This window comes from the organism of the source record quoted next, unplaced genomic scaffold (assembly GCF_019419815.1).
Source record: "Pyrus x bretschneideri cultivar Hongxiangsu unplaced genomic scaffold, Pyrus_bretschneideri_v1 Contig13, whole genome shotgun sequence".
Lineage (NCBI taxonomy): Eukaryota > Viridiplantae > Streptophyta > Magnoliopsida > Rosales > Rosaceae > Pyrus > Pyrus x bretschneideri.
This window is the reverse complement of record NW_025999424.1, coordinates 7838398-7850953: the sequence shown is the minus strand read 5'-3', so window position 1 is coordinate 7850953 and position 12556 is coordinate 7838398. Positions and strand designations below refer to the sequence as shown.

The 12556-nt window shown below is 36.1% G+C and overlaps 1 protein-coding gene and 1 long non-coding RNA gene across 5 annotated transcripts; both read left to right on the top strand.

The window, feature by feature from the left end:
• Nucleotides 1-1066: 1066 nt before the first annotated feature.
• LOC125474733 lies at nt 1067-4975 on the top strand. 4 transcript variants are annotated; one of them, XR_007256152.1, is made up of 7 exons: nt 1067-1562; nt 1698-1930; nt 2028-2068; nt 2243-2339; nt 2665-2733; nt 2813-2902; nt 3240-4975. It is a non-coding gene; the product is annotated as an uncharacterized LOC125474733 (long non-coding RNA). The 4 variants fall into 4 exon arrangements; XR_007256153.1 differs by having other exon boundaries at nt 1691-1930; nt 2249-2339; XR_007256154.1 differs by having other exon boundaries at nt 1691-1930; nt 3244-4975.
• Nucleotides 4976-8069: 3094 nt separating this feature from the next.
• LOC103935442 (receptor-like protein 7) lies at nt 8070-12121 on the top strand. The gene is made up of 2 exons (XM_009345211.3): nt 8070-11227; nt 11886-12121. The coding sequence occupies exon 1, from the start codon at nt 8242-8244 to the stop codon at nt 11179-11181; it is 2940 nt and encodes a 979-aa protein (XP_009343486.3). The 5' UTR covers nt 8070-8241; the 3' UTR covers nt 11182-11227; nt 11886-12121.
• Nucleotides 12122-12556: the final 435 nt, after the last annotated feature.

The window sequence follows — 12556 nt, the reverse complement described above, 5'->3', positions numbered from 1 at the left end:
TGTGGAGATATGGCGACCATGACTAGGACTCTTGGAAGAAGGTTTGTAATTAGAAGACGTGAGGAGGATGAGGGAGTAACCAAAACTGAAGTATATATAAAATTACTTGTCTAAAGAAAGGTTTGGAATTGGCACTGTAGAAATGAATAGTGTTTCAATCCTGAATTTCAGATTAAGTACAACCATGCTATTGATCTTTTTGTTGGTTTTGGGTCAGTAGCCCGGCCCTGGGCTAGGCCCAAATGTGTTGGTTTTGGCTGGGAAGCCTGGCCCTAAGTGAGGCCCAAATTATTTAATTACATTTTTGCCCATCTAAGATTACAATCCAATGGCGGGGATGGTCTATTAAGAAGGGCAGTTTTGTCCTCCCCGTTTTGGGCTAGATAGGGGGTCACCGGGTAGGTATCATTTGCTGTCGTTCAATTAGGGTTTCGGGGAGGGTCTGCGAGAGAGAGAGAGAGATGGCTACTAAGAGGATTTTATAGTGTTCTAAATCTGTTTTGTAAATGTGCTTAAAGATTGGACATGTTCTTGACTATTAGCCATGTTGTTTGAATTGGATATGTGATTGAATATTAGGTATTTAGTTTGAATTGATTTGGATATGTGGTTTAGTGAACTGGAATTTGGATATGTGCTTATATGAATTGGATAGGTTGAAAAATAACAAGCCATTGTATATTGACTGTTTTATTTTGGCCCCAAATTTACATAAGTCCCAAAGGTTGAATGTTGTTGCAATATGGATGATCAGTAAAAAATTTAAAAGAAAATAATTAGAAAACATGACTCAAGAAAGAAATAACAAGTCCGTCACGTATTAGAAAATCAGTTTTGCCCAGTGATCGAAATCATTACAGGATTAAAAACTAGAATCCGACTTTGGAAGAACTTCCATTCTCTTCTAAAACTGGAATTTGGATATGTGCTTATATGAATTGGATAGGTTGAAAAATGACAAGCCATTGTATATTGACTGTTTTTTTTTGGCCCCAAATTTACATAAGTCCCAAAGGTTGAATGTTGTTGCAATTTGGATGATCAGTCAAAACTTTAGAAGAAAATAATTAGAAAACATGACTCAAGAGAGAAATAACAAGTCTGTCACGTATTAGAAAATTAGTTTTGCCTAGTGATCGAAATCATTACAGGAATAAAAACTAGAATCCGACTTTGGAAGAACTTCCATTCTCTTCTAAAACAGCTTCCACTAGCGAAAGTCGTTCTTGCAGATGTTTAATTGCATATAGCAATGGAAAAAGATAATAGGTCAGAGATTAATAGTTTACACCCATTTTTCAAACACAATGGTTGTTTGTTTTGAACCTACACCATGTTCACCCTATATCAGTAGTTTCCTAGTCACACCAGCATAAACAACAGATATGAGTTTGATAAAAAAATAAAAAAATAAAAATTGGTAGATTTGTGTATGCCCCCTTGGGAACTAATTCTATGTGGAATTTTGTTGTATGGGCTATGGAGTAAATACATGTTGCATGACGTGACTTATTCGAGTTCATTAGAGGGTCATGGCGATGCCCATGGAAGTACAAGCTCAGGTCCCTTCCATGTTCTTTTGTGATATTCGTTTCACAGTTGAAATGGGGGAACTTTTGCTTCTGTGATGATATTTGTTTGTATCATAAGTAATCGGAAATTCCTCTGCTTTCGTAATAATGTGTTATAGGTTGCAGATTTCAGAGTGGATGAATAAGAAGGGATATGCATATTTTCGCCGGTTGAGCATGCCGTGCAGCTGGATTTGATTGGGAAGGAGGAATTTTGCACCAATTGCTGTGAAATGAAGCCAGTTTGAGTCTGTGGGTCGAATGGTATTGGACATTGTTGCATCATGGAGCATGTGATTGCTGGGAAGTTTAAGCTGGGGAGGAAGATTGGGAGTGGGTCTTCAGAGAACTCTATTTAGGTATGGTAATCAGTGCTTGATATCCTTTTTTCCTTAGAAAATTATTCATTGTGTTGATTTAATGTGTTTTGTAATGAAATTGCTCGTCTGGTGTTAGGTGTAAATGTACACAGTGGGGAGGAGGTGACTGTTAAGCTGGTACGTGATCGATCCTCAAATCGTAGTGTTAATTTATAACAAGTTCACCATTGAATTGGGTTGGTTTTGGGTGTGGATTTTCCAGCTAAAAGATTTATATGGACCAGTTTATCTTTTTTTTTCTTTGGAAAAATAAAATTTGAATGTCGTCGTTGATTTGTATTACTCATCAAGTTTCAGGGCATTTTGCATTTGAAGGATTTGAAACTGATGTAAGCTAAATGGGTGTGAAACAAGATGGTGGCACTATACTGTGCCTGCAATGGAACAGGTACGCCTGAAAATCAACTGATTATATTTTATTACGGAAATCAACTGGTCTATATTTTTTGTGGCAGTCCCACAAGATCTGCTTGCAGTCATGATTCTACTCAATCTCATTGAAAATATGTTTTTTAGATGTTTTGTTTGGTGGAGATTTTCGAGTTTTGATATTTTGGTATTTTAGTTATGATAGCTCTGGATTAAGCTCTCACCTTTTGTACATTGAACTATTTAACTCACCAAGGTGAGAGCTAAACTTTAGGCTCTTATGTGCACATAATTTTCTTAAAAAGGGAATGAGAAAATAAAATGGGCAGTACCTTAATTTGCAGTAGAAGATTTCTGATGAGTTAGATAAGAGAGTGAAGAAGTTTCTTAGAGGAGCAGAAGCAAACTTGGAGGTATGGCCTAGAAACTTTGAGTTTTCATGAAACTTATACATGTTTATTTGTCACTGCATCTGGGATTTTGTGTTTTCAGGGCTTGAAAGATAAGAAATCGAAGGGTCAACTTGCTGTTAGAGAAGAATTGTATGGAAAATCTGCACAAGCTGCTGCCAAGGCTGGGAAGGTGATTTGTTTTCCTTAATGTGATATGTTGGTCTGTTCAAACTTTAACGGAAGGGAAAAGAATCTTACATAGAGTCATGCTTAAGCAGTATACTGGATTTTGTACTCTCTTTTCCAGTCGTGTACTGTTGTATTACATTTTTCTCTGATTTACTGGATTTAGTTTATACAAGCAATCTTCTACACGAAGTCTTACTTCTCCTGTTCTTTTAGTCCATATAATACTGATAACAATTGAAAAGTTGACATTTTCAGTCATTTATCTTAAGTATTACGTCGTTTTAGTTGCTTTGTGTGGAAACTTATCATCTGTATTCTATGTGTTCTGTTTTGTGCAGACAGTTAAAGCTGCCATGCTTGGTGAGATAATAAATTACTTGAAGTTAAGGCTCCAAGTAAAGGTAGAGTTGTTTCAACTATAATGCATGTTTTCTTTTTCACTTGAATGATAGAATTCCGAATTACTCAATCCTCTCATCTATGTCTATTGTATTACATTCAATTATTTGCTGCAACTTTTCTGTTCTTAATATGGTCATTAATTTTAAACGATTGTTATTCCATACAAGCTTACTTTCCTTTGATATTAACATTTTCTGATAAAATGGTAGAAATCCACTTGCATTTGACAAATAATTGTCATCATTATAGCAGTACAATGCACATCCACATAATTGGGCATAGTAAAGAAAAAATTGAATGCTTCTTATAGACATTTTTTTTCAGTACTCCCAAACCTTCTTGCATTGTACAAAAGGTTCGGAATTTCTTTTTAAATGTGTCAATACATTATTATTATTTTTTCTTTTGTGCTTTGGCAATATGACTTATCTTGCCAAAAGATGTATGTGGGTTTTGAGGGTTCAGGGATCCCCTTTTCTCAAGATGACTGGATTGGTCCTTACCTCCATGTGTTGTTCAGCCTATTGAGAGCTGGTATGCATGAGAACTTTAAGTAATCATTGCCATAAAAAGTAGAAGGGATGACTCACACCAGGAATCAGTTATCTCATCAGCAGCTTTATTTTTATCTAAGATCGAATTTGATACTTGTAGGTGTATACAGATTAAGTCGATTGTTAAGATGGCAATTTAATCACTTTTCAACGTCCGATGTCTTCATCCTCCCTATTCTGGATTTTTACTTACTTGAAATGAATAGATTCTAGGCATTACGTTTAGCAAAATGAGCAATGGATGCTAACTCATTTTTTTTTACATTCACAGCAATATGGGCACTTTTCTTGGCAATATAGTGCTTAGCTTAAAATTAGAATGTGATTCAGTTGTATTGAATTTGTTCGATTAACCATTGGTCCATTTATAGTTCATTTAATCTTTTGAATTAGTAAGCTATTGTGTTGTGTCCTTTAGATTTCTTAGCATGCTATTGATATGGAAAACATCATCTATCTGTTCTATTTATCGCATGATATAAGAATCAAAGTAGACTTGGCATCCCTTTTGTGGCCTTTTTTGTGTTAGCAGATGCCATCAGAAAGACAAAAACATATCGGCTACAAAGTGCAATGAATGCTACGGGTTACTAAGTTTTTCCATATGCTTTCATTGTGGCATTGCCCTTTCTGCGACAAGTAAGCATTATAATTTCACTTTGTGGAATGATATTAAGTTAACTTATGGAATAATATAGGGTTGTGTCATGCATGAAAACTGTGAATCCATTTCATCATGCATTTTTTAGTTAAACTACTACGTTTTTCTTCAATTGACTGCAACTCATGCCGCAGTTTGCTTCACAAACCTCTACGGTTAGCTTCCATATAGTATATTGCAAGTTTGAGGATATCTCTACATCTTAATTTCTGCTCTCTTTGGCTGCTTCAAGTTTGTAATTTTAAGTGCTACACTGCCACTTGATTTGATTATAAAAATGTAAAACAAAATCCGTCCATAATTTACAAATTTGTATTCGATTTTTGATGTTTTTCCAGTGTAAGGCATATGTTGCACAAGCATGTAAATGGTACAAATTATTTGGTTTTGGACAGTAAGCTTTGAGTTTTACAATCCTTGCGAGGGGATTGTGACTCAGGTGAACAAATTTACTGTAGGAGAAGTTATGCATGCATTCATTTAGGTAATTGTAGGAGAAGTTATACATGCATTCTTTTGGCAATCCTTTCCCAGAACCTGTAGTGATCCTGATATGAGTCTGACTTTGCTAGCAGAAGCACGGCGTTCATGAACTATTTTCTTTCAATTGCTCCTTAAACATAAGAGGGCATACTAGCATAAACTCTTTGGCACAAGGTGGCATAAACGGCTTATCTTATCGACCTTATTCACTCATGTATCCCTCTGTTTGTTCATAATTGTGTTGAATTTATTCAATTTAAATGTGTTTCATTCATCCGATTACACTTGGAACAGATGATTCCCGCAGTAACGCGCATGCGTATGTTCTAGTAATCATTAAAGGTGGGGAAAGATATGGTAGTCTTACTCAAACATCCATATGTTGACGTTGGATAGTTGAATCCATTAGATCAAATAAATGGTTATGATTTTGTTAAATGTAGATAAATGGACTGATACTGAATGTAGATAAATGCACTGATACTGAATGTACAGAATTGGAATCCAACTCGAACTATGTGTGATTGACTTGTGGTTTTAACGTGTAACTAGCTTAGAACATTGGTGAAATTCCCCTTGTAGAGAAATACGTTCGTAAAGCCAACAACAACTTTAACTTTCTTTGCTAAAGCAAAGTCTTATCTAAACAGCGCTAATCAAACCCCGACAACTACTAACTTTGCTTTTCAAAGTCATAAAAAGAGTCTGGATACTAATTATGAAGTACCAACAACGACTCAAAGCAAGATTTTGGTGTTATCTTCGGGTAAATTGTAGCAATAGTCACTCAATTTTAATTAAATTAGAGCAATAGTTTCTTAACTAAAAATTCATTACCATTGATTCTTTAACTCATCAAAATATGGTTATGATTTTTTTTTTTTCGTCAACTTAGTTAAAATTTTGTCAAAATAAGTTATGTTGGAAGGACCATTGTTACAATTGAGGTCCATCAACTCATCAAAACGTGTAGCTATAGTTATTTTCGTCAACTTCGTCAGAATTTTGTCAAAATGAGTTATGTTGGAAGGACCGTTGCTACAATTGGATTAAACTTGAGAGGGACTAGTGATTCAATTGGATTCAAGTTGAGAGATCATTTCTCTAGTTAGATTAAACTTGAGGGACTAGTGATTCAATTGGATTAAAGTTGAGAGATCATTTTTCTAGTTGAATTAAAGTTGAGGGATCAATGATAATGAATTTTTAGTTGAGGCACCATAGCTAAACGTTTTGATGAGTTGAGGGACCAATGGTAAATGATTTTTAGTTAAAGAATCATTGCTTTAATTAAGTTAAAGTTAAATGATTATTGCTACAATTTACTCTTTATTTCCTATGCTCTTACACTTTATCTATACAAGTCACCCCTCAGCGTATTGGAAAAAGGAATGATGAGTTGTGTTATATCCATTTCTATTTCTATAAGAACTCAGAGGTTGGCTTCCTCGTGGGAAGATCCTCAACTTTTTTTTTTCCCCGACATATTTGTGGGATAACTCTCTCTTGCTCTTGGCTAAGAAAATGGAAAAGCTATTCTCTCTCGGTGTTAATTAACGAAGGGACAAGCTCTATTTTCTGCTTGCCCTCGCTCTCGGTGACAAGCTCTTGGCTTGCACACCTTTCCTTTTCAGCTCACAGTCTCATGTATCTAGAGAGCATATGGTCGTAAATATCTCTAACCACTCAACTTCTTCTTCTTCTTCCTTTTGTTTTTTATTTTTTTATTGTGAAAACTACCACTCAACTTCTTTGTGCGGTGTGGAAGCTTGACTATCACACAATTGTTGTCTTCTTTAACCACTCAACTTCTTTGTGCGGTGTGGAAGCTTGTGCGGTGTGGAAGCTTGACTATCACACAATTGTTGTCTTCTTTAACCACTCACCTTCTTTGTGCGGTGTGGAAGCTTGACTATCACACAATTATCGTCTTCTTTAACCACTCAACTTATTTGTGTGGTGTGGAAACTTGACCATCTCACACAATTATTGTCTTCTCCCATGAGCTTTATTAAAGTGCAGGCTTTTCCAACTCATACAGTACCACTGCTAACTATAGGGGTGGGTTCAAAAAACCGAAAATCGAAAAAAACCGACAACCGAATCGGACCGAGACCGAAAAAAACCGAACCGCAAAAAAACTGAACCGAACTGAACCGAACTGATATATATATATATATATATATAATTTTTTTGAATATTTGTAAATAGTTTAGTTATACAATCATAACAAAACAGAACTTGTTGCCAAGTTGGTTTCAATGAAACTTTACAAGCTGGAGGCATGGGTTCGAACCCTCATGCCTCCAGGATTTGTTAGGTTATTTTTAATTTTTTAATCTTTTTAACAAAACCCTTAAACCTTTATTACATTTGATTTTGTTAGATTATTTTAAATAACATTTTAATTAGTATCTTTTCTTTTATTATTTCTATGTAGTAATGGCAAGTAGAAGTTCAAAAAAAGGTAATATGTTGCCCGCCACCCAAGCGTTAGCAAGCAAATTGTCGTTGAAAAAGTACGTGGATCACTCTCATTGTGGGGCACTTGAAAGTTGAAATTTGGAATGTTTATTTTAGTCTTTTAGATGTGGAATACTTGAACTTTGATGTTTATTTTAAGTTTGGACTTTTGAAAGATTTAAACTTTGATGTTTATTTAACTTTGGACTTTGGAACACTTGATTATAATTAAACTTTGAATTGAATGTTTATTTTCATTGTCTTTGAGTTGAGACTATGATTAGATTAGAAATTTGGAATGCTTATTTTGAGTCTTGACGATTATGTTGAAATAGAACTTATTACAAAATGGATGCAAGTTGTTTTCATATACTTTTTTTAAGCTACTTGGGGAAAAAAGCAAAAAAAAAAAAAAAAACCGAACCGGGCCGAAACCGAACCGAGAAAACCGAATCGAACACAAACCGATAGAAAACCGAACCGAACCGAACCGAACAGTAATTTCGATTCGGTTTTCGTAAAAAACCGAACCGAACGGAACCGAACCCACCCCTAGCTAACTACATACAGTTATAAAAAATAAAATAAAAACTATTTCTAGTAATGATTTGGCATCCTCCTTAATACACGATTAGTTTTCTAGGCTTTCACACGCATGTTTTCTTTGAAGCATCTATGGCTTCATCATTCACGCATACAACTTGAACATTAGATTTCAACATTCAGTTCCTCCCTTCATTGTGTGAGTTTTGTTTAATCAGGAAAAGATAAACAGACATGGGAACGGGATTGGGGTCTTCATGGTTTAGCTTGTTTTTTATAGGCTGTATTAATTTGCTTTTACTCAATGCTACTCACTGTGTTTCGTTTGTGCAAACACTTTCGCATTTCGCTGAGTGCTCTGCCTTGTTTCAATTCAAGGAAAGCCTTACGATCAATATGTCTGCTTCTAATGATCCATCTGCTTATCCGAAGGTTGCATCTTGGTCGCAAGAAGATCAAGTTGATCGGAATCGGAGTAACTGTTGTTCGTGGGATGGTGTTGAGTGCTATGAGGAGTCTGGCCATGTCATTGGCCTTGACCTCGCCAGCAGCTGTCTATATGGTTCTATCACTTCCAACAGCAGCCTCTTCCGACTTGTTCACTTGCAGAGGCTCGACCTATCAGATAATCACTTCAACTTCTCTCCAATACCGTCAAGATTAGGCCATGAACTTACGAGCCTAACATATCTCAACCTTTCTCGGTCGTCTTTTTTTGGCCAAATTCCATCTGAAATTTCCAAGTTGTCCAAACTGTCTACCCTGGATCTGTCTTACAATGAAAAACATGAACGTGGTGGTGCAAATCATTTCCATTTAAAACTGACAAAGGCCAACCTGAGAAGCCTAGTCCAAAACTTGACCAACATAAAACAGCTTCACCTTAGCTGGGTAGACATATACTCCACTGTGCCTGATATCTTGGTCAATGCATCTTCTCTCACATCTCTCGAACTTGAAGACTCTGGTTTGTACGGGGAATTCCCTGTTGGCCTTTTTCACCTACCTAACTTAGAGGTTCTTTGTGTGTCCTGTAACTTAGACCTCACAGGTTATTTTCCAAACTTTAACAGGACCAATTCCTTGAAGAAGTTAAACGTTGGGCATTCAAGCTTCTCCGGTCAACTGCCTTCCTCTCTCGGAAACCTTCATTCCTTAAATCTACTGGGCATCCATTTCTGTAACTTTTATCCCCATGTTCCATCTTCACTCAGGAACCTTACCAAGCTCAGGTATCTTTACATTTCTTCATTTTATGATTCCATGAATTTTCCTGGCAAAAGTTCTTTCACAACAACAAACCAATCTCTAGTTTCCGAATCCTTGTCTTGGCTTGGAAAGCTAACCAAACTTTATCACTTGGGCCTTTCGTATACCAACCGAAGGGGAAAATTCCCATGTTTTGTGTCTAACCTGACCAACCTTGAATATCTAGATTTGGGCACTAATGAAATAACTGGTCAAATCCCATCTTGGGTTACGATGAATTTGACCCAGTTAACTGTTCTAGATCTTTCCTTTAATAACTTGAGGGGATCAGTTGAGTTTGATCAGTTTTCCAACCTCAAGAAGTTAAAGGATCTTCGGTTATCAAACAACAAGTTATCTCTACGGATCAAATCCAATTTGAGTGCTACTCTTCCTGTGTTCCAAATTCTGCGGCTGTCTTCGTGCAACTTAACAGAGTTTCCTGAATTTTTAAGTAATCAAAAGGAATTGTACGACCTACACCTTTCTTATAACAACATTCATGGCCAAATACCAAAATGGTTCTGGAATGCAACTACAGATACGTTGTTGAATGTTGACTTCTCTGGAAACTTGTTAACCGGTTTTGACCAAAATCCACTCATTCTTCCATGGAAAAATATGTTGTTTTTTCATATAGCGTCCAACAGGTTACAAGGACCACTGCCAGTTCCGCCACAATCAATCACAGCTTATCATGTCGCAAACAATGATTATAGTGGAGAAATATCACCTTTGTTTTGCTACTTGGATTATCTACAACTTCTTGACTTGTCCAACAACAACTTGAGTGGCATGCTTCCGCAATGTTTGGGGAACTCCAGTACATTGGAAGTACTGTACCTAAGGAACAATTCTTTCCATGGCAATATTCCTCAATTGTGTGCAAACAAAAATAGTTTGAAAATGGTTGATTTAAGTTTCAATCGGTTGCAAGGAAAGTTGCCAAGAACAGTGGCCAATTGCACTCAGTTAGAGTTTCTCAATCTTGGAAACAATCGCATCAGCGACAGCTTCCCATCTTGGTTAGGGGCACTTCCAGTACTAAGGGCTCTCATTTTGCGGCATAATGGATTTCATGGCATAATTGGGAAGCCTGCAACTACACACGAGTTCCCGAACTTGTGCATCATTGATCTATCTAACAATGATTTTTCCGGTATGTTGCCCACAAATTACCTAGAGAACTGGAATTTCATGAAATTTGTTGGTGAAGCCAATCAAACTTATTTTAAAGTCTCTTCAATCGGCAACCCACATAAAATCTGGTATGAGTATCCATACACCATCACGATTGTTGCTAAAGGTGTTGAGTTGAAATATTTGGAGACGCCTTATCTTTTGAGACTCATTGATCTCTCAAGTAATAGATTTGAAGGTGAGATTCCGGCAGGTATAATTGGGAATCTAAGAGGCCTTCATTTTCTAAGCCTTTCCAACAACTCTCTCACGGGTCTCATCCCCTCATCTCTAGGGAACTTGGCAGCTCTTGAATCATTGGATCTCTCTGAAAACCAGCTCTCAGGAAGGATCCCTAGCAATTTGGTACAACTCAATTTTCTTGCATATTTCAACGTATCCCACAACCGTCTTTGGGGGCCTATCCCACTTGGCCAACAGTTTGATACATTCCTAGAAGATTCATACCAAGAAAACCCGGGTTTGTGTGGAAAGCCTTTGTCAAAGAAATGCAAGGATTCTGAGAGCACAAAGCTACCACCACCATCAATCCTTGAGGAAGGTGAAGATTCGGGATTTCGATTTGAGTTTGATTGGTACGTGGTTCTGCCCGGAGTCATTAGTGGACTAATAGTTGGAGTGATTTCTGGGAACACTTTGGCAAACAACAAGCATGAATGGTTTGTGGAGAAATTTAGCAGGAAGAGGCAGCCAAGAGGCACAAAGGGAAAGGGACGCCGGACATAGTCATTATTTTATCCATGAAATGTTTGGCTCTTCAAGGCCAATTCAGGTACTTTCTTTTTATTCAATAAGATTTCTCTCATGCTGTCGTCGAGGTTTCCTTAAAAACATTAATTCTAACTTGTGATGCATGCTTGGTGTTAATAAGTGTAACATTTATTTGTGAGAGTTGTATTATATTTCTGAGCAGTGAGTATCTAAAATTATATTTCTAACTGAGTAGTGAGTACCCAAAATTTTACTGCATGCATCTTCTGGCATTGCTGCCTTAGTTTGCCACCAGAAGGTTTTTGGCAACCTTAATGAGGAAGTAGCCCTTCCGAAAGTAACTTGGAATAAATTAAAACATGACAACTGAATCGAAACTAACATGCTTGCATATATAGTCACTAGGACTGCCTTTATGTTTTTCTTTTCTTTTGAGAAAAAATGGGATTCTTTTTAAATGAATTATTGGTCATATGATTAGGGAGTAATTACACAAACTACAGCATAGCTGGCAGCTTGCTTTTTTTATCAATTGCTAGAAGAATAGTTGAAGCAAATGAATTTATGAGGGCTAGCTTATATGATGAATGGCTTCTTAATCTGTATGACTACTATATTTATCATTACGATCGATTCTTCATTAATCCATTCATGATATATAAATTATAAATTTCATTCATCTCTTATAATCTATTGATTTATCCATTTTACTATTGCAGGTTTGTCGAAAACTTGCTTAAAGAGTAGATTGTCGGTGTGATTGAAGTTGGTCGTATTAGTTTTGCACAATGTTATTTTCCTGGTTACATTTGTTCAATCTTAAGCTTGGTTCATCTGATTATGGTTGCATGATAATGCATAAAACATGTAATATATGTAAATAGCGTTGTAAAAATTATCATCTCTGTCTGTAATCATATTATATATTATATATGTAAAATAGTATCATCTTAAACGGTCTTAAACCCCGCAGCACCGCCTAAAAATTTTCATCTATAAATTAGCATATAGAAAATCATAAAATATTTATAACATATTTTCATTGGCTAAAGTTGTTGAAACCATGTATGTTATGGTTTGATTATGCCATGTAGGCGTGTTTCGTGAATGATTTGTTTCTGCCCAAAGGTGTAACATAATCATGAAATTGTAACCGATTCGATCCTCACTTCATAATTGACGATTTGGCTACATCCATAGTTTGAATACTAGGTAAATGGAATTCATGTTTTAACGTATTGCTTATTGATGCTGGTATGAGAAAGTAACATCGATCATAATGTTTTAATTAACTTGGTTCGAAAATTAAAACATGCACAATTTTACCTTTTTAGTTGGAACTCTCGATTCTACTTTGCATATTATTTTGATTCGTTTCACTTCATGATAA

Coding starts and splice junctions, on each gene's coding strand:
- LOC103935442 (XM_009345211.3), top strand. CDS start 8,242: ATGGGAACGGGATTGGGGTCTTCATGGTTTAGCTTGTTTTTTATAGGC.